The 19,927-nt window shown below is 44.2% G+C and overlaps 2 protein-coding genes across 4 annotated transcripts; one reads left to right on the top strand and one right to left on the bottom strand.

Annotated features, from left to right (window-relative positions):
* The first annotated feature begins 2,265 nt into the window (after positions 1-2,265).
* On the top strand, positions 2,266-9,972 carry LOC110534024 (U2 snRNP-associated SURP motif-containing protein). 2 transcript variants are annotated; one of them, XM_021618658.2, is made up of 24 exons: positions 2,266-2,418; positions 3,054-3,147; positions 3,230-3,341; positions 3,444-3,553; positions 3,636-3,703; positions 3,797-3,891; positions 4,004-4,068; positions 4,216-4,381; positions 4,504-4,709; positions 5,337-5,380; positions 6,422-6,526; positions 6,622-6,688; positions 6,780-6,949; positions 7,093-7,255; positions 7,371-7,450; positions 7,551-7,638; positions 7,757-7,885; positions 8,048-8,228; positions 8,329-8,403; positions 8,483-8,546; positions 8,667-8,814; positions 8,989-9,099; positions 9,215-9,435; positions 9,533-9,972. In XM_021618658.2, exons 2-24 carry the CDS (start codon positions 3,061-3,063, stop codon positions 9,660-9,662), a joined length of 2,685 nt encoding a protein of 894 aa, XP_021474333.1. In that variant the 5' UTR covers positions 2,266-2,418; positions 3,054-3,060; the 3' UTR covers positions 9,663-9,972. The 2 variants fall into 2 exon arrangements, with proteins under 2 accessions (XP_021474333.1, XP_021474332.1); XM_021618657.2 differs by lacking the exon at positions 2,266-2,418 and adding an exon at positions 2,599-2,744.
* A 151-nt stretch (positions 9,973-10,123) lies between these two features.
* Positions 10,124-19,927, bottom strand: LOC110534023 (WD repeat-containing protein 44). 2 transcript variants are annotated; one of them, XM_036990421.1, is made up of 20 exons: positions 19,287-19,927; positions 18,470-18,503; positions 17,920-17,997; positions 16,833-17,439; positions 16,450-16,574; positions 16,040-16,132; positions 15,773-15,909; positions 15,490-15,573; positions 15,272-15,378; positions 14,999-15,150; positions 14,702-14,840; positions 14,493-14,566; positions 14,213-14,329; positions 13,988-14,110; positions 12,033-12,224; positions 11,765-11,866; positions 11,574-11,689; positions 11,372-11,499; positions 11,119-11,265; positions 10,124-10,771 (listed from the first exon to the last, which is right to left on the bottom strand). In XM_036990421.1, exons 1-20 carry the CDS (start codon positions 19,358-19,360, stop codon positions 10,683-10,685), a joined length of 2,718 nt encoding a protein of 905 aa, XP_036846316.1. In that variant the 5' UTR covers positions 19,361-19,927; the 3' UTR covers positions 10,124-10,682. The 2 variants fall into 2 exon arrangements, with proteins under 2 accessions (XP_036846316.1, XP_036846317.1); XM_036990422.1 differs by having other exon boundaries at positions 10,129-10,771; positions 14,502-14,566; positions 19,287-19,906.

Here is a 19,927-nt window from a genome sequence, read left to right as displayed (position 1 = left end):
GCTGAAGTGACAGGCTACACAGATTTATATACTCTTCATATAGACGCTAGAAACACATTTATTTTGGGAACCATCATGTGAAGTTAGGACAGTGATCTCAGCCTGTTACCCAAAGTATTTTTAGCTCTTGGTAATGGGGTTGGCATGTACAGTGCCTTCGGAAAGTATTCAGACCCCTTGACTTTTCCCACATTTTGTTAGGTTATACAGCCTTATTCTAAAATTGATAACAAACAAAACAATCCTCATTGATCTACACACAATATCCCATAATGACAAAGCAAAAACTGTTTTTTAGAATTGTTGCTAATTTATAAAAAAATGTAAAAAATTGAATCACATTTACATAAGTATTCCAAACTTTTACGCAGTACTTTGTTGAAGCACCTTTGGCAGCGATTACAGCCTCGAGTCTTCTTTAGTATGACACTACAAGCTTGGCACACCTGTATTTGGGGAGTTTATCACCATTCTTCTCTGAAGATCCTCTCAAACTCTGTCAGGTTGGATGGGGTGTGTTGTTGCATAGCTATTTTCAGGTCTCTCCAGATATGTTCGATCGGATTCAAGTCCGGGCTCTGGCTGGGCCACTCAAGGACATTCAGAGACTTGTCCCGAAGCCACACCTGCATTGTCCTGGCTGTGTGCCAAGGGTCATTGTCCTGTTGGAAGGTCAACCTCACCCCAGTCTGAGGTCCTGAGCACTCTGTAGCAGGTTTTCATCAAGGATCTCTCTGTACTTTGCTCCGTTGATCTTTGCCTCGATCCTGACTAGTCTCCCAGTCCCTGCTGCTGAAAATCATCTCCACAGCATGATATGGATGATATGATGGTGCCAGGTTTCCTCCAGATGTGACACTTGGCAATCAGGTCAAATAGTTCAATATTGGTTTCACCAGACCAGAGAATCTTGTTTCTCATGGTCTGAGAGTCTTTAGGTGCCTTTTGGCAAACTCCAAGCGGGCTGTCGTGTGCCTTTTACTGAGGAGTGGCTTCCATCTGGCCACTCTACATAAAGGCCTAATTGGTGGAGTGCTGCAGAGATGGTTGTCCTTCTGGAAGGTTCTCCCATCTCCACAGAGGAACTCTGGAGCTCTGTCAGAGTGACCATCGGGTCTTGGTCACCTCACTGACCAAGTAGTTTCTCCCCTGATTGCTCAGTTTGTCCGGGAAGCCAGCTCTAGGAGGAGTCTTGGTTGTTCCAAACTTATTCCATTTAAGAATGATGGAGGCCACTGTGTTCTTGTGGATCTTCAATGCTGGTACCCTGTGACTCGGCACAATCCTGTCTCTGAGCTCTACCGACAATTCCTTCGACCTCATGGCTTGGTTTTTGCTCTGACATACATTGTCAACTGTGGGAACTTATATAGACAGGTTTGTGCCTTTCCAAATCATGTCCAATCAATTGAATTTACCACAGGTGAACTCCAATTAACTTGCAGAAACATCTCAAGGATGATCAATGGAAACAGGATGCACCTCATCTAAATTTCGAGTCTCATAGCAAAGGGTCTGAATACTTATATAAATTAGGTATTTCTTATTTTTTAAATATGTTTTCAAAGATTTCTAAAAACCTGTTTTCGCTTTGTCCTTATGGGGTATTGTGTGTAGATTGCTGAGGAATTGTTTTTATTTAATCAATTTTAGAATAAGGCTGTAATGTAACAAAATTAGGAAAAAGTAAAGGGGTTTGAAAACTTACCGAAGGCACTGTATATGGAGGCCATTTTACATTATGTTTACAGCAGTGCCTCTGGAAATGTACTGATAAAATGTCAAACATTAATTTTAATGAGACTATGCAGTTGTATGAAATCATGAGCAACTTGTGTATTTCGATTTTCTTGATTACTCACTATCGTTCAGTTGGTCACATGAGTTGTAAATTCACTTCGAAATATAGCAACTTCTTTAAAAACGTAATATTCATGTTTCATTTATTTGGTAATCAACACATTTTCTATACATGTGGCCTACTTGCACTTACATGTGTATTGAGTAAAGATCACACGTCCCAAATGTTTTGGGGTTTACAATAGATTTAATTAAATATAATAGATTTTATAGCTAAATAACATTGCATGTTTGTTATGATATTGTGATTTTATTATAGCCCACTGAAAGAGCCGACAACTCAGGTGTGGGGTCAACTAGCACAGCCACAAAGTAGCACAGGCTATAGAGTAAACATTTATGAAAACATACATGTGCTTTAAGGTCTTAATTTCAGGTTAGACATAAGATTAAGAAGGTCAATTGTGGAAATGGGCGGAGTTTATGACTTTGTGGCTGTGTTAATTAATGACGACCGTTTTATTGGTCAGAGCGAGAAGTGACATCGCTTTTCCGCTATGTCCATTTTTGTCTATTCAAAATGGTGGAGCAATAACAAACGCATTGTACATTTCTACGGTAAGAAATGTGTAACTTTTAGTGTCAATGATCCATACTTACTGCGATGTAGATCATTCCAAACAAGCTTTTATTTCATTTTTTTATTGCAGTAAGTAAAAAATGATCGCCGTAGCAAAGCTTTACGCCAGATCACACGACATGCATGCGAGATTTGGCCTAACGTTAGCTACCACAGTGATTGTATGAGAGAGGGAGGGAGGGAGGGGGGGGGTTGTCAGGGCTCGTATCAGCAGAGTTAGCTAGCTAACTAGAGTACGGAAGCAAATGATAGCTGTCTAGATATTCATTAGCAAGGGTTCGTATCTGGCGACAAAAATGTGCAGGTAAGTTACAGTCAACAAATATTTTGACGTGTAGCTAGCCAGCTTTACAATGTTAGGCGGATGGCCACATCTAGCTCGCTACTGCTAGCTAAACAGCTAGTTTACGTACCTGGCTAGCTACAGCACTTTGCTAACTATGTACTATACACCTGCAGATGTAATAAGTGTTGCATATAGCGAGCTTTTGCAAATGGGCACCCACAGTTCCAGAAGAACTGTAACTCTCAACAAAAATACAATACGTTTGTGCGTCGGGTGTATGTACATTTCCTTCACTGACACTGATACGGTATTTCCGTTTATTTTCAGTATCAGCATGGCAGACAAAAATGGCAAGAAAGGGAAACCTGTAGGTGTTAAGAGAACATTGACCAAGAGAGAACAAGAAGATCTGAAGAAAAAGGTAAGATATTTGACCCTTTATCGATATCTGCAACAAAGTGTAGGTCTATTCTTACCATTTTAAAACAATATCACATTTCCAGGAACAAGAAAAAGCAGCTGACGTTTTTGAAGAGTTTTTAGCATCTTTTGACAGTAACGACAAAAGTGGGGTGAAAACGTTTGTTCGTGGGGGGATCGTGAATGCAACTAAAGGTGAGCAGAAACATGCTGGCTAATACAGCTCTGGTGGGGTCTATGTTGTGAACACTTATTTTAGTGCTGCATGGTTACTCTTTCTATTAAATTATTTTGCAGAAGAGGAAGCAGCAGAGGTCAAAAAGAGCAAGCTTTACCGACCGAACACGAAGTTTACTTCAGTGTCCCAGAATGTCTCACCAGCACACTCTTCGGAAGTCAGAAGGCCGGTGAGTCACCATGTGAATCTCTTACTGTAACCAAGATAATACTATACATTATTTTGCCTCCTTATGTTTGTCTGGTCCACAGATTGTTAAAAAGAAGACAGAAGAGAAGAAGAAGAGCAACCTTGAACTTTTCAAAGAGGAGCTAAAGCAGTATGTTTTTGACACGCCGTAGTATATCATGTTTGACTCTTTATTTGACCAATTTGTAGTTTACATTTTTGCATAAAATGACTGTTCTCATAGAATACAGGAGGAACGTGAAGAAAGGCACAAAAAAAAGAAGAATGAGCCTGGAGGAGGGTATGGAGAATTGGACATACCACTAACACGACGATCAAGTAAGAGCCAGATCTGTCCCTTGCAGTGGAAAAATAATGGCCTTTGTCCAAATCGAAGATGAACCCTCAGTAGCTTTTACATGTTTAGCTGAATATGCACGTTTTCCTCCAGTATTTGATGATGACCCAGCAACACCGAACACAACGAACCTGTACATTGGCTGCATTAACCCAAAGGTAAAGGATCTCAAATCTGCTTAGGACGTTTTGACAAAGGAGATATAGTCTAGCTTGTTCTTCTTTTGTTTGGGATAAGTTCAAATTACTTAAATGCTGACTGCATTTTTGTGAAACTGTGTTATGAAACTTTATATAATGTGACAGATGAATGAAGAAATGCTTTGCAAAGAGTTTGGCAAGTATGGTCCCCTGGCAAGCGTGAAGATCATGTGGCCCCGTAGTGACGAGGAACGTACCAGGGTCACAAACAGAGGCTTCGTGGCCTTTATGACCAGGAAAGATGCAGAGAGGGCCTTGGCTGCTCTAGACGGTGAGTCGGTGATAAGAGAATATTAAACATACTATTCGGCAAACGCTGCCAGATGATAAATGCACTGTCAAGTGTTCCATTGACCGTGGCTCATTGTAGGATCATTACTCCTTTTGCTGCAGGTAAAACAGTTTTGGGTTTTGAAATGAAGCTGGGATGGGGGAAAGCTGTTCGCATCCCTCCCCAGCCTCTCTATACACCCATAGGGGTACTGAAAATCTCCACTCCCCCACCCCCCTCTGGCCTGCCCTTCAATGCTCAGCCCCGAGACCGCTTCCGTAATGACTTTACCAAGCCATGGGGCAGGTCTAAGGAGGAGTTTGACAAGGTAGGTTGGTTCTTTTTTTTTAAAACACTGTTGGGAATGTGCATGGTTCTTTTTCAAGGTTATATTTATTTGTTTTACACTACAGTTAATTTGGCAATTTTAGGTGTGTTTGTAGCGGATATCCTATGCGGGGTGATATTCATCATAGGATCAATCAACTGGACATTGCTTAGAATTGCATTTAGATGCACACACAAGACCATGTGATGGTCATGTTCTTGAAGTAGCAGTTCTGAGTTCCATTTCTCAGTTTAAATTCCAGTTGGTTTGTCCTGTGGTGCATGTATAGACATGTTATGAATCTATTCCTTAGTCTAGTAGTGTTTTAGGATATGTCCTAAGACAGGGGGTTTGACCCAGATGGAGTTATGAGGTATTGTTACAGAAGCATATGCATTCAAAATGTTACTGTAAAATTAAGAGGGTGGGGATATCCTATAGTATAGATAATTGACTTAGTGTAGCCGTCTCTTGAATGTGGGATCTTTTTCCCTCATTCAAATAATGTATAGCTGTTACTGCTATCGTCGTTTTCTATGCTGTATGTATCCTGCAGTGTTTCATCTGTGTATATATATACTCACTTTTTTTTTATATCTTCACTATTTGATTTGACTTCACGAACAGACTCTGTCCGAAGCCGTAGTCAAAGTGGTTATCCCAACAGAAAGGTACACACTCTCTATCCATTCTTACTACTACTGCTACTACGACTGACCAGCCGTTCTCACAGACAGAACACAGTGTTAGAGGACAGAGGCCCTGCCCTGGTGTACTGTTCCTGTGTACGTATGTGACCGACAGGAAGCCCCAGTCCTAAGTGCTATGTCTGTATGTACATGACTAATGGGAGAGGACAGCTGAGACCGTAACACTGTTTTTGTGCTTTTCTCCCTACATGTGTCTCATAGTTTGTCCTGTTCTAACATTGGTCTGCATTAAGCCATCTTGTTGACAACATGGCCTATATTCAGGGAATTGGTGACCCCTGCTGCTTAGGACTGGGGGCCCTGTATATGACTAGTCGAGGGGCCATGGTTCTCAGTTGAACATGGTTAAAGTGAACCTTTGGCCTAGTAAGCAAAGCCCTCCGTTTATTAATTAATGTCATCCTCATTAATTTTGTAAATGACACCATTGTAATCCTCTGTCGGGAAAATAGATTGTTAGACTTAAGTGAGTGTTGGAGTCAGTGAGTTAGGCCTATATCCAGTGAAACATACTGGTACTAACTTCAGTGGCAACCTTGGTTCTTCCTATCTGGGTTGGCTGAGACACTGCAGACCGATACAGCTAGAAGGCAGATGTGTTTTAGATTCAAATCAGCAGTAGCTAATGGTAGTAAGTAATGTTGTCACTCACATTGTCCCACTTTTTCATTTATACACTCAATATTTGGGGGGAGAAGAAACATTCTAGACACATGACAAGGAAACACGTCACGATCGCCTTCTGATGTAGCTGCTCACTAGGGACAGACAGTCTCCCCCACTCACTCGTGTTTGTGTGCAGACCAACACACAACATTTCCTCAACATTGCTGTGACAAATGATGGCAGAGGGACAGTGTTATAGAAGAGAGACGGGGAGGTTAAGGGGCTTAGTGCCAGTGTGCAGTGAGAGCTTTGACATGGCCACTGGTCTGAATGAGGGGGGGGGGGGGGACAAGTCACACCGTCTGGTCTCTCATCCCCTCTCCTTTTACTCCACAGGAATCTGTTGGGCCTCATCCACAGGATGATAGAGTTTGTGGTGCGTGAGGGACCCATGTTTGAAGCCATCATTATGAGCAAAGAGAAGAACAACCCTGACTTCAGGCAAGGCGCCATTGCTGAGCGTTCCCATTGCCTCTTGTCATATCAATGATCATATATATTTTGAAACAAACCTTTTAAACTATTGATGATTTCAGGTTCCTGTTTGACAACAAAAGCCAGGAGCAGGTGTACTACCGCTGGAAACTCTACTCCATTCTCCAGGTAGGTCATGCCCTTAATCTGACCTGGCTACACCTCTATGGCCAGGAGTCCATCTCACTGCTGTGCCTCATCCGTGTCCCTCTATCCCCAGGGCGAGCCCCCCAGTGAGTGGAGGACGGCAGACTTCCGGATGTTCCGTGGGGGCTCCATCTGGAGGCCGCCCCTCCTGAACCCCTACCTCCATGGAGACGAGGAGGCGGGAGAGGAGGAACAGTCTCCCTCTCAGGAGGAGGAGCTGAAAAAGGGCCAGCTGAAGACAGAGTGAGTGTAGCTGTACATACAGGGGCAGAGAGGGAGGTTCTGGGGCAGACTGAAGATGAAAAGTTCTCTCAGGAATGTTATGGGAAAACTGACTGGTGAAATTCAATGTTCTCTGGGCAACAAAACCTGTGTGTTTATTCCAGGCACAGAGAGAGACTGGAGACACTGCTGAGAGGGCTCACCCCTCGTAGGGAGGATGTTGGTGATGCCATGCTGTTCTGTCTGGAGAGAGCCGAGGCAGCGGAGGAGGTGGTGGGGTGCATCGCGGAGTCCCTGTCTCTCCTTCAGACACCACTGCAGAAAAAGGTCCCTCGCCCACTTCCTGTACACGGGTCCATCCTATGAGTCTCACATGTGCATGATCAACCACATTCACGTGACATGCTACTCACAATTGCCATGTCCATCTTTATTTCCACAGATTGCCAGACTGTACCTGGTATCCGACATCTTGTACAACTCCTGTGCCAAAGTTGCCAATGCATCTTATTATCGCAAGTAGTAAGTATTTTTTTAGATAAGTCTGTAATTATAGAATACACACGCTCGGTGGTCATACATACGGTGTCTGAGGGTTTTCACTGTTTCTTTGTTCCTTCAGTTTTGAAGCAAAATTGCCCCAGATATTTGGTGACATTAGTGATGCATATCGAAACATACAAGCAAGACTACAAGCGGAACAATTCAAGGTAATAAGTGTCGTTTTAAAATGACAATGCTTTATTACCCTTTTTCAAGCTTGTGTTTTGTTGTTGCCTTTTACCAGAGCAAATACATTAACACTCACCTAAATTTGTCTTTTCTCAGCAAAAGATAATGGGCTGTTTCAGGGTCTGGGAAGACTGGGCCGTCTACCCAGAGCCCTACCTGATCCAGCTGCAGAATATCTTTCTGGGTCTTGTCAAGGCAGGAGATGAAGTGATCGAGAGGGTAGAGGTGAGCTGGATCTCAGGACAGGACCCTTCCTGGACAAGACCTGGAAAATAGTTTTGATCAATGCCTATTTGACTGACGACTGCTACATTCTCTGATAGTGTGTTAGAATGCAGCTAGAAGCAGAGCTGAATTTCGAGTCATTGGTTTATGTGGGTATCTCAGGTGGCGTCTCCAGACCTGGATGGAGCCCCATTGGACGGGGCACCGTTAGATGGAGCTCCGCTGGACGACCTTGACGGCTCGCCCCTGGCCTGGGACCCTGCCTCCCTGGATGGGGTGCCTGTTGACGACATCGACGGAGTTCCCCTGGGCGCTCCCATGGATGACATCGACGGAATGCCTTGTAAGTCAATTTGGGCGATTTAAAAAAAATAAAATAAAAATATCTGTGAAAAACCATAAGATTTAAGCTGTGGACTTGATATATGTTTTGTGTTTTCCAGTGGATGATCTGGCCCACTCCAAAGTGGCTCTGTCTAAATGGGAGAGGGTGGACGATGCTGAAGCTCTCCCACAAGGTACTGTACATGTTCAGCACTGTAAACCCCATAATCACATCTCTACTCCTATCCCTCACTCTGCCTCTTCCTCTTTCAGCTAACACTGAATCCAAATGGGACAGTGTGGGAGAGCGATATTCTGGGGACAACATGAATGTAAGGTAAGAACCTGGTGAAAGCCGTTGACATTTTTGGGAAGGCAACTTTTTCCTGAGTTACCATCATTTTAGCCTGTCTTGCAGTAGAAGAATGGCTCTTCCTCATCTTCTCTCCCCCTGCAGTACTAACACTAAGGAAGGAGATGGCGAATCAGAGGGTGACAGCAGCGATGATGACAGCCCATCTAAGTACGACAGTGCTGACTTCAAGAGCTCCCTCAGTAGTTTTGAGATGTCTGAGAGCAAGAGGAGCCGGCTGAGAGAGCTGGAGGCAAGCACACAGTCTACTTGCACCAACACAGTACCACACACAACCCACTGCAGTAGTAATTCAGTCTGTCCATAGCGGCCATCCGACAATACATAGGTCTTCTATAGCGCTTTTATGCAACAATTGGACCCACTGTTCTTAGTGTACGTATAGTATCTATTGTCTTTGCTGCAGGTGAAGGTGATGCAGTTCCAGGATGAGCTGGAGACTGGGAAGAGGCCCAGGAAGTCCGGAATGAACATGCAGAAACAGGTGGAGCACTACAGGAACAAGCTGCTACAGAAGGTGGGTGTGCTTTTATGTCATACAGGTCCTGCAGTAAAGGAAATGGCTGAAGGGACCATAAAGCTGCAGTTGCACATTTGACCCAATAACTCACCTGGATGCAATTGATCCTCAGGAGTTTGATAAGGATGACCAGGAGAAGAAAGAGCGATCCACGCCGAAGTCAAAAGACAGATCAAAGAAAGAGGAGAGGAGAGACAAGACAGAGGAGAGCAGTAAAGGACGGGAGAAGGAAAAGAGCAAAAGGAGTCAAGACCGGGATAGGAGCAGGGACAGGGGACGTAGTAGAGACACAGAGGAACGGACACAGAAATACAGAGGACATTCTCCCTCAAAGTAAGGCCTGTGTGAAATCACTTGTCTGTTCTATTTTAATGTGTTCAGTATTCTCTCATATTTGGGCTGATTGATTTATCACCTACCTGTCCAACAGAACAAAGTCAAAGTCTCCCAAGAAGTCCAAGCGGTCCCGGTCGCCCTCGCCAGCCAGGAAGACGTGGAGAAGGTCTAGCTCCCGGTCACCACACCGCTCCCACAAAAAGACAAAGAAGAGCAAACACTGATCCAGAGGCCTGGACTCCATGCCTCTCCCCTTGACACAGCAAGGCGACTCCCATGGACTGTCCTGGTCTGCCAGTGATTACCATGACACGGCCCCACCACGCTCGTTTCCTCACAATGCCTCTGAACTGTCAGCTGTTTGTTTCCCTCTGTACCGATATCCTGATTGCTGCAGTCAAGATTTGGCAAATTTTTTGTAAGATGACGTTTGAACATTATTTGTACAGTTGTTGTGCCGTTTGTTTTTAAACCCCATTCAGATTATTGCGACTAGTCCCTGAGATGTCACAATAAATCACTATTGGCATTGTGTCCATTGTCCAAGGTGGGGAATTAATTAGTGGAGGCTACCATTATTGAATCACCACATGACTCCTGTCCAGTCATTCTACCTTTCATATTGAGGCAAACTTTCAAAACTGTTTAAAGGTTCTCATCTCACTGGAAAAAACAATGAGCTCACTTTAAAACAAGAATACCGTTTACTTTATTAAGTGAATCATAAACAATGTAAAAAAAAAAAAAAGTGGTTCCATTTTATTATTCATTACACACTGACAGACGAAGATTTGCAACCGTAATGATTGGAGTTAGTGCTTAGTTAACAAATTTAAGACCGTCATTCCTGGCAAGGAGGAGCACCGGGGTACTAGAAACGCAGTAAAGTTAAGAGTAAGACAGCGTACCCCTTACACTAATGTAAGCTATTTGTCAGAGTGTATTTTAATCATCCATCCCTCAGTTACCGGTCCTGCTTTACAGTCTGACCGTCTCAAACCGTGCACACTTGTTCTTTGTGTTAAACAAAAAAAATGTGACAGGACATCCGTGAGCTGCTTCCTCCATTTACAGTTCACTTCCTCCACCTCATCCTCTACTGCAGGGTCCCTGTTCTCCGGAGGAGAACTCACCCGTAGGCAATTGGCCGGTTTTAGAAGCGTTGGCAGGGCAGCAGGTTGCTCTGCCTCCATTGAAGGACTGTACACTGACGGCTAGATCAGGAAGGGTTCAGGGTGAAGTGCTCAGTACTTTTTTACATTGATGAAAACCTTAATGGCACCAGTGAAGTCAGCAGAGAGCAGAACCTCTGTATGATCAGTCTTCAGAGCCCCTGTGGATGAGAAATACCCTGTTTAGCATTGAAAACTACAGTTTTCCTATCGACTCACACCATTCATTGATCACTCTTAAAGATGGAAACAGCACCCCAGCACTTTTGTTTTCGTTTTGTGGACAAAACAGAGGTGAGGAGAGTTGGGCGGTGTGAGAAAAACATTTGCAGTACATATTCTGCTGTTCTATAGCACATGCAATGACAGTGTTTGTTGTTTGCAGTACCTTTGTAGTAATATCCCAAAACAGATGTGCTAGTTTGACCATTAAGGATCCCAGCTTTAATGAAAAGTCGCTCTGAAGTCTCAGCATAGCTAAACAGGTATATAAATCAGTATACTGTACCTGAGGGAATGGTCTCAGAGTCAGTAGAGTCCAAGCTCTTACACTCTGCATCTGCCCCAGCCCCCGCTTTCTCTGCCCCCGCCTCCTGGGGGACAATCAGGTTAGGATGGGGCGCAAAAATAGCTGATGTCACTACTGCATTGTGGGCTGAAAAATAAGAGACTGGACTTAGTGGAAGGACAAAACAAAAACACTGACAGTGTTTCATATCACCGACAGTAAAAAGCTGAGCACCACTACAGTATCTAGGTACCTTTAATTCCCTCCCAGAAGTCATTGCGGTCTCGTCGTACTGAGGTGAACTTGCTCAGGTCATGGTAGGTGCTCCAGATGTACACGTACTTATCCTCTGAGCCACTCACAATGAATGAGTAATCATGGCTGGAAAATAAAGAGTGACAGTTCGTTTACCGACTACATAAGAACATGCCAGACTGAGAAGGAGCCGTTCTCACCTGAAGCTGGCTTTGATCTGACTACTGCTGTTGACGTAACCCTTGTACTTCATGGACAAAGACAGGTCCCGCAGGTCATACAGGCGGATCCTGGAGTCATTGGAGGTCACTAGAATCTACCAACACAATACAAAAGACTCAGCTAACAGATAGGCATGTCTGTGGGAAGAGCACCAGGAGTATGGCTATACCTTGTTCTCTCCAGGCAGAGGCTCGATGCCTGTGATTTTCCGTCCTACTCGATTCCTGCCTCTGGTCGACCGTACGTGGATCTGGGTGTGGTACTTAAGGCGCTGAAATAAGAACAGACATTCGAAAAACGGTGAACCCTCTCCAATGTTCCTCATTTTCAGAATTATGTCCTGCCGTTGTAATACTCAAAAGAAGAATCAAACATCGACTGAAATAATGATTTTTCACTAGCCCTTCAAACTTGAGGAACAGTATGTCTCCCTGTACCTCAGTGTCGTAGAAGATGCAGCGGCCATCGTAGGTGCCGATGACGGCGTACTTCCCATTCTGGCAGAAGTTGGCAGCAGTGATGAGGCGTGTTTGTCCGTCCACCTCGTTCCACAGAGCCACCTTCTTGTCTGGGATGTTCCACAGACGCAGCTTCCCATCCAGAGAGCCACTCAGGAAGTACCTGTCATCCTAGGAGAAATAACAGATGATCAGTCTGGTTAACAGAGTCAGAACATCGTCACAGCCGTGTATATCCCCCCGCAAGCGGTTACCAAGACGGCCCTCAAGGAACTTCACTGGACTTTATGCAAACTGGAAACCATATGTCCTGAGGCTGCATTTATTAAAGCTGCGGATTTTAACAAAGCTAATCTGAAAACAAGGCGAGCTAAATTCTAAATCAGCATATCAATTGCAGTACACGAGCAAGTAACACATCTGACCACTGCTACTCTAACTTCCGCGATGCATACAAGGCCTTCCCCTCTTTTGGCAAATCATTTTTTTCAACCTCAGGAGGTTGAAAAAAATGTGGCTTATCACCGAAAACCCTCACTAACTTTTACAGGTGCACAATTGAGAGCATCCTGTTGGGGTGTATCACCGCCTGGTACGGCAACTGCACGGCCCACAACTGCAGGGCTCTCCAGAGGGTGGTGGGGTCTGCACAACGCTTCACCGGGGGCAAACTACCTGCCCTCCAGGACACCTACACCACCCGATGTCACAGGAAGGCCATAAAGATCATCAAGGACAACAACCACCTGAGCCACTGCCTGTTCACCCTGCTATCATCCAGAAGGTGAGATCAGTACAGGTGCATCAAAGCTGGGAAGCTGTTTTTCAATCTCAAAGCCACCAGATTGTGGGACGGTTGAGCTAAGGTAGGTTGCGATTAGCATGAGGTTGTAAGTAACAAGAACATTTCCCAGAACATAGACATATCTTATATTGGCAGAAAGCTTCCATTCTTGTTAATCTAACTGCACTGTCCAATTTACAGTAGCTATTATAGCAAAAAAATGCCATGCTATTGTTTGAGGAGAGTGCAGTTATGAACTTGAAAATATATTAATAAACCAATTAGGCACATTTGAGCAGTCTTGATACAACATTTTGAAGAGAAATGCAAAGGTTCATTGAATCAAACTTTGCACATACACTGCTGCCATCTAGTGGACAAGATCTAAATTGCGCCAAGATTCCTAAATCATATTGGCCTCTCTCTTGCATTTCAAAGACGGTACAAAAAAAAATCATGTTTTTTTTTCTTTGTATTATCTTTTACCAGATCTAATGTGTTATATTCTCCTACATTAATTTAACATTACCACAAACTTCAAAGTGTTTCCTTTCAAATGGTATCAAGAATATTATTGCATTTCCTTGCTTCAGGTCCTGAGCTACAGGCAGTTAGATTTAGGTATGTCATTTTAGGCGAAAATTGAAAAAAAGGGTCCGATCCTTAAGAGGTACCACTAGCACAGAGAGGCGGCAGCCTACCTACAGACTTGATATCATTGGCCACTTTAATAAATGGAACACTAGTCACTTTAAGAATGTTTACATAGCTCGCATTACTCATCTCATATGTATATACTGTATCCACTATTTGTTGCATCTTAGCCGCACGGTCACTGCTCATCCATATATTTTATAATTATATATTCTCATCCCATTCCTTCACTAGATTGTGTGTATTTGGTTATGTTGTGGAATTGTTAGATATTACCTGTTAGATACTGCTGCACAGTTGGATCTAGAAGCATAAGCATTTCACTACACTCGCAATAACATCTGATAACCATGGGTATGTGACCAATACAATTTATTTTGAGAACAATCATAGCCAACTCACTCTGCACTTAAATATTTTATTTCTTTTTAAAAGTCGATACTTCAACCTAAACACGCACTGACAAAGGCACACACGCTCATAAAGGTTCACTTACTCTGGGATGGAAAGCGATGGCTGTGACAAAGTCAATATGCTGAAAGCAGCATAGACACTCTCTCCTGGATATGTGCCACAGTCGGACCGTCTTATCCATTGACGAGGAAAGTAAGAAGTAGTTCTGGAATCAAATAATACAGTGAATACTAGGACAGTGTACAGGCATTTGGGAGAAATTGAAAAAGGGGGGGGGGGGGGGGTGGAAAGGACTATGTAGTCTCACCTTTGACCAGGACAAGTCCAGCAGGTCAGCCGTATGACCCTTGTACTTGCAAAAGGGGACTTGGCGGAAGGGGAGATTCTTGTCCTCTGAATCGGGGTCTTCAGGAACACTGCTCATCTGGGAACAAAAAAAAAAGAGGACCTCTTGTCTGTCAGGCTGGGGCTGATGTCTCCACAGTAAAACTGGTATAGTCACCAAAAGCAACCCTGAACATAACGTTACTTTCTTCATGTTTTACAGCTGACCCTCAACTCTAACCATGTCACTGATGGGTCCTAACCTTACTCACCCCACCGTCCGTGTCTGATTTGGAGGAACACAGGCTTTCCTGAGAGGGAGAGGGCGACACACGGCCTGGTTGAGAGAGAACATAAGAACCATGAGAAACCCACCAAACAAGCTTTACATTTACTAAAGGTGTGGCAGACAAACTATTTTGTTCAGAGACAACAGAGCTCAGCCCTTCTTAAGGTCTCATGATCTACCCACCTTCAGTGTTGTACTTTATCCTCATGTTGTTGAAGTAGTCAAAGGCATTTTTCAGAACCCAGATTCGCACCACGTTGTCCTGGCCTGCTGTTGCCAACAACCTCCCACAGTGTGAGAACTTCATGGTCCACACTGCACCCTGAGGACCGGACAACAGAACAAGGGTTAGGCAAATATGCATGAATATATATTCACGCTTACATCTGCATTCATGGTTACGTGCTGTATGGTTCAGTCATGGAAGAGGTTTGTTGTTCAATGGAAAGAAAGCACTGACACAGTAACACACAATCTTACCATGTGCTCTCCACTCAGGTCCTGGACCACCTTGACCTGATCAAAGTCAAAGGGGCCCTTGAAGCTGTGGGCTGCCTTGAACTTGACAGGCCGGGTGTAGGGCATCCCCTCATCATCACTGGAAGACGGGTCATCCTGGTCATTGTGAAACACTGAGACACAACCACACAGTGAGACGTCACCCAGCAGAGTGACTAAACCGCAGCAGTAGAATGTTCATCGGAAGACAACAAAAAAAAAATCAGTGGATGGGGGCTGTGGGGGTTGGCATACCTTCATCACGGACACTCTTCACCTTGTTGACGGCCTTCTCACCATACTCTTCAGCCAGATGCTTGGCCCTCTTCACAGACTTGCCCAGGAACTTCTTCAGTTGAGTGCTGTGGTCGTGAAGACAGAGGACACATGAAACACCGTGAAACCGTCACAGACTGTCAGAGCAGAGGAAACACTAACCACAACATGAGGCAGGGCACTATGCCATTTCTTACGTTTTCTGTTTCAGCTTCCCTCCGTCAGAGTCGGTCAATGGAGCCTGGGCCTTGTCATCATCATCTGACTGTGCTGCGTCATTCCTGACAGGAAAAAACAGAAAGACATCTTCCTCAAGATTCATATTATATTTTTTATGTATGGGACTGCTACCCGATATAGTTACCAAAACAATCTGTTAGCACAGGGGAGCTGTACGTTTTTTCAACCATAGCCCAAGGATTGGTGTGGCCCCATGATATATTACAGTCCTGGCTTGAGTGATAGGAGAGCAGTTCTTACGTGATGTACTCCTTAGTCCTCCTCATGATGTGTAATGTGAGTGGGTTGATCCCTGTGGGAAGCTTCTCCTCCGCCTGGATGAGAGGGATCTCCTCACCTGTGTCCAGATTCTTGATCATCACACTCGCCAGGATCTCCTATTACAGAGAGCCCAGCCAATCAATGAATTAGAAACGAACACTCAAAAAGGTATATGTGTAGAGAGTAGACGAGCCCTTTGGTACAGGTAAGGTTGGATGAATGAAAGAGCGAGACAAGGAAACATGCCTCATCAGTCAGCTCTCTGCCAGAGTTGGATCGTGGACGCTGAGGACCTAGAGGGTCGCCAATGGGACTGGATGCCTGCTCATCCTCATTCTCCTGTGGGAACACACCAATATACACACACGCACTTACTACACTGGTTTTAATTCTAAGACAAAGGGGTATTCCGAAATGCAAGGGTCAAAGGTCTGTTGAAAAAGGAGAACAAAGAACAGAAAGTAAATCCACACACAGGTATGCTGCTGCCGAAGTGTTTATTCAGAAGAGGACAACATTTTAACCCCAAACTAGGTCTTTGTCAGGACAAAGTTTTCCCCAAGTGCAGAAGAATATATACATTGGCTTCCTGGGCAGCAATAAGTGGACCTGTGCTCTGTGCCAATGAAAAGCATTGGAAACAAATACCCACTGACCTGTGCTGTGACAACCTTGTCCCCACTGGTGGCGCTAGCCAGGTCCAAAGAGTGCTGCAGATCCTTGGTGATGCTCCTCACTGTGCTGCTGGGAGACACCAGGCCACACGGCTCCTCCAGCTCCCCTGCATACACCGGCCAATCACACAGCAAAGACACAGGGTTAAAGGTCAACAGTGTCACCTTGTCTCCATGGTTACACAACTAAATTATCATGAGTAAGAGTGGGTAGTAGTGAACAGCTGAGAACAGTTATGAGAGGTCAATGTGTTCAGCTCAGTATTCTATCCCTGCAGCAACATATTTAATTGACATGCATATCAGCATTTTATCTTGACCATGTGCTACTGAGTGTGTGGGTATACAAGCAAAGTGTTATTTACCTTCCAGTCCTGCTGGCCTTATACACTCCTGGGACTTCTTGCTGAGGGGTAAAGCAGGCCGGGATGGGGGTGGTGGCCGTGGAGGAGCAGCTCCGCTGGGAGGGGGTGGGCGTGAAGGTGGAGGTTTCTTGGTGCTGGCCACAATGTCAGGCTCTACAGTGAACTGCCGTGGGGGTTTTGTAGGCCCCGGGTCAGAGGAGCCAGCCGGCTTGTCTGTGAGGGGATCCTGGTCTAGGATGTCTGCTGGTCTCTGCTCCCTATCCCTGTCCTCTGCAGACACCCGGGGTAGGTCAGGGAGGTCCGGCTGGAGGTCTAGTTGCCCCAGGGTGCTGGTGATGTCTGGGGGCTGGACGTGCTCCTGTGACCCTGACAACAGGCTGGGGATGTCTGGGAGAGCCATGGAACACGCTTCCTGCTGTTCCTGTGGCTGCTCTGATCTCTCAACCACAGGCTGAGTTTCAATAGCAGGATGCTCTCGTTCTACAGGGGCCACATTTTCGTCCTTCCCCTCTGACTCTGCCCTTGTATCAACATTCCTCTCCTCCTTCAGCTGAGCCTCCTCCACTGAACTTCCCTTCTGGCTCTCCTCAATGATGCTGTCGATGATCTAGAAGGGACAAGACATCATAGATGAAAACAATCATCAAAAAGGTAATATACTCATAAGAGGATGTTCCTCTAATGAGGATTGTGTGGTCGTATGAGTGTATTCTCTCTGATAAATGTGTTGTGGGATCTCCCGACACTTAAGGTGAGAGAGGGACGTAAAGAAGGAGTACAGACACACGTTGGAGGGTCTGTATGTCTGTGTTGATGACAACTTAGTGGCGTGCCACACATCCAAACATTTGCTGGAGTGACAATGTAGAATCTGGTGACGCCATGACAGCATTTACATAGAGCCCAAAAACCAGCAACCATCAAAACACATTTACCGACATGAACACTACTTAGTCAGGGTCTCAGTAACTATTAAATATTCTCAGGAATAAAATCCAACTTATTTTTTTCCATAATGTCATAACCACCTAGCTAAGTAGGGATTAATGAGCCTTAGCCTACATTTTAAGATAAGGAGGGGGAGTACCTGAATGGAGTCATCTTGGCGTGCCTCAGGTGCGGCCAGCCCAACAGCCACGTCCTCTGGTGGGCTCTCTACCACCCCCTGCAGGAACACAAAACTAAATGTCCATGGAGACTGACAAGGAGAAACACTACTTTTATAAACTAGCACCTCATACAGGGCATCTACACACTAACAATTTGGGATGTGCTTACGATTTGTAATATTATACTAGTAAAAGGGCTGACAATGTCCTGAATAGAGTATGTGAAACACTAAACTGGCACCTACAGGACATGCAGTAAGTAGCAAACTGCTTATTGCAAACAACCCCGGGTAAGGCTGTGTTTTGGGTTTAGCCTCAATAGAACTCTTAAAGCTCCCGTCTAGCTCGTTTGAAAGTAGTTACCCAGCTATGCCCTTTAAGTAATGATTAAACTAAAAAACAACACTCAGTTACAGTTTTTGACATCTCCTAAATGAAATGAAACTTCACTCTCTAGTCTTTAAAGAGATGGTTCTTAGGTTATTATTGTTTTTTTTACTGTGAAATGCTAGTAAGAACAATAAATACCTGAGGTGTGGGAAGGACAAACTTTGCAGGTGTCCTAAGTAATAAAAAAGACAAGTGGAAGTGTTAGTCACAAGACTAGTCCTGATATGGTTTGTCAGAATTACCTTTACCTAGGGCCTAGGCTACAATTCAGACGAGAGATTTCAAAGAAATCATGCTTGTTTTAACACTACAAAACAAAAAACACAGGACAACCATATAAACAATTTATTCTTAACATGTAAGATATGTAAATCATGCAAGCTACAGGAAATTACAGCACCTGTTACACCAGTGTTCTCCTGTTAGTTTAAGTTTGAGCAAATTAGGAAAAATACAACTTTTCAACAAGCAACAGTTTAAGCCAAAACCACTGTAGCTATTTTATCTCCAATCACTCTACTATAATTATATAAAAGGAAAGTGTGAGTCTCAAAGAGACATGTCAATCACACTTCTCTCCCTCTCTCCCTTACACTTGACCCCTCTTATATGGTCACGGCAAAAACAAAGTTCCTGTTGGGAGACTTTGGCAATTGATGACCCCACAACCTTTTGCCTCTTTAAAAGGATGGAGTAAAATAAGACAAGGCAAAATCGTCCACAGACTGGTGGCATAGTTGTTGTCGTTGGTGCAAATAATTATAGGTAATGTTTTCGTTCCTTTATTAGAGAAGAGACACTGAATGTATGAGCAGAATAATTCTTACTTGCGAACATCTGGTTGAATTCATGTCAGTGACCAGCATCATCATCACAGCTGATAACGTTTGTCAACACCAATAGCACAGTATATACCTTTATTTGAGCAATTGATGTAAGTAAAAAGGTTACTTACACTTTAGGAGATGGAGTAAAATTGACGTCTTCAGCAGCATCGTAGAATTCCTCTGTGTCACTATCTGACGCCATTTAGTTAGCTTGCTAACGTACCTAGCTAGTTTAGATGGATACAATCAGATAAGGGAAATCGCTGCAATATTTAGATGTGGTCGGTTTATTATGAATACATACAATTCGTACAGGAAATAAAAAGGTTACTCCACTGAAAACGGACTTCTTTCTGTAGGATACACCCAGATGTTGCTAGCTAGCTACTAGCTAATGCCTGGGAGAGGCCACTCACCTGTGTGTACTAGCTACTGCCGGTACTGGCCGCTATTGCTAACGTAGCTAGCTAACGAAGAAGGTGGCCCTAGTCTTTAGCTAGCTACCAAGTTTCTTGAATCAATTCATAAATAAATACTTTGAATTAAAGGTCACCGCTAAAACGGCTACCTATTACCGCGGTCTTTCTAGAAATACGACTGCAGCCGCAACAAATTTAGGGCAGCTTCACAAACAAGGAGGAAGAAGAACACCCCCAAAAGATTAAAAACACACATTCGGAAATCTCGCGCGAACTTATTTGACAGCTTCAAACCCCCGGTCGTCTCTTTCATATACGCTGATCTGAAAACATAAAGCAAAGATGGAACC

Source organism: Oncorhynchus mykiss, chromosome 10 (assembly GCF_013265735.2).
Source record: "Oncorhynchus mykiss isolate Arlee chromosome 10, USDA_OmykA_1.1, whole genome shotgun sequence".
NCBI classification, from domain to species: Eukaryota; Metazoa; Chordata; class Actinopteri; order Salmoniformes; family Salmonidae; genus Oncorhynchus; species Oncorhynchus mykiss.
Note: the sequence above shows the minus strand (reverse complement) of the source record. Positions and strands in the feature narration are given on the sequence as shown.

What these genes read in the sequence shown, in the direction of transcription:
- LOC110534023 (XM_036990421.1), bottom strand. Translation starts at nt 19,360, where the DNA reads ATGGCGTCAGATAGTGACACAGAGGAATTCTACGATGCTGCTGAAGAC. An exon ending in TTGTCCTTCCCACACCTCAG is followed by an intron (nt 17,998 to 18,469) that starts GTATTTATTGTT and finishes GTGTTCCTGCAG; the next exon opens with GGGGTGGTAGAGAGCCCACC. An exon ending in AAGGCCAGCAGGACTGGAAG is followed by an intron (nt 16,575 to 16,832) that starts GTAAATAACACT and finishes CGGTGTATGCAG; the next exon opens with GGGAGCTGGAGGAGCCGTGT.
- LOC110534024 (XM_021618657.2), top strand. An exon ending in TGACATCGACGGAATGCCTT is followed by an intron (nt 8,229 to 8,328) that starts GTAAGTCAATTT and finishes TGTGTTTTCCAG; the next exon opens with TGGATGATCTGGCCCACTCC. An exon ending in TGCTGAAGCTCTCCCACAAG is followed by an intron (nt 8,404 to 8,482) that starts GTACTGTACATG and finishes TTCCTCTTTCAG; the next exon opens with CTAACACTGAATCCAAATGG.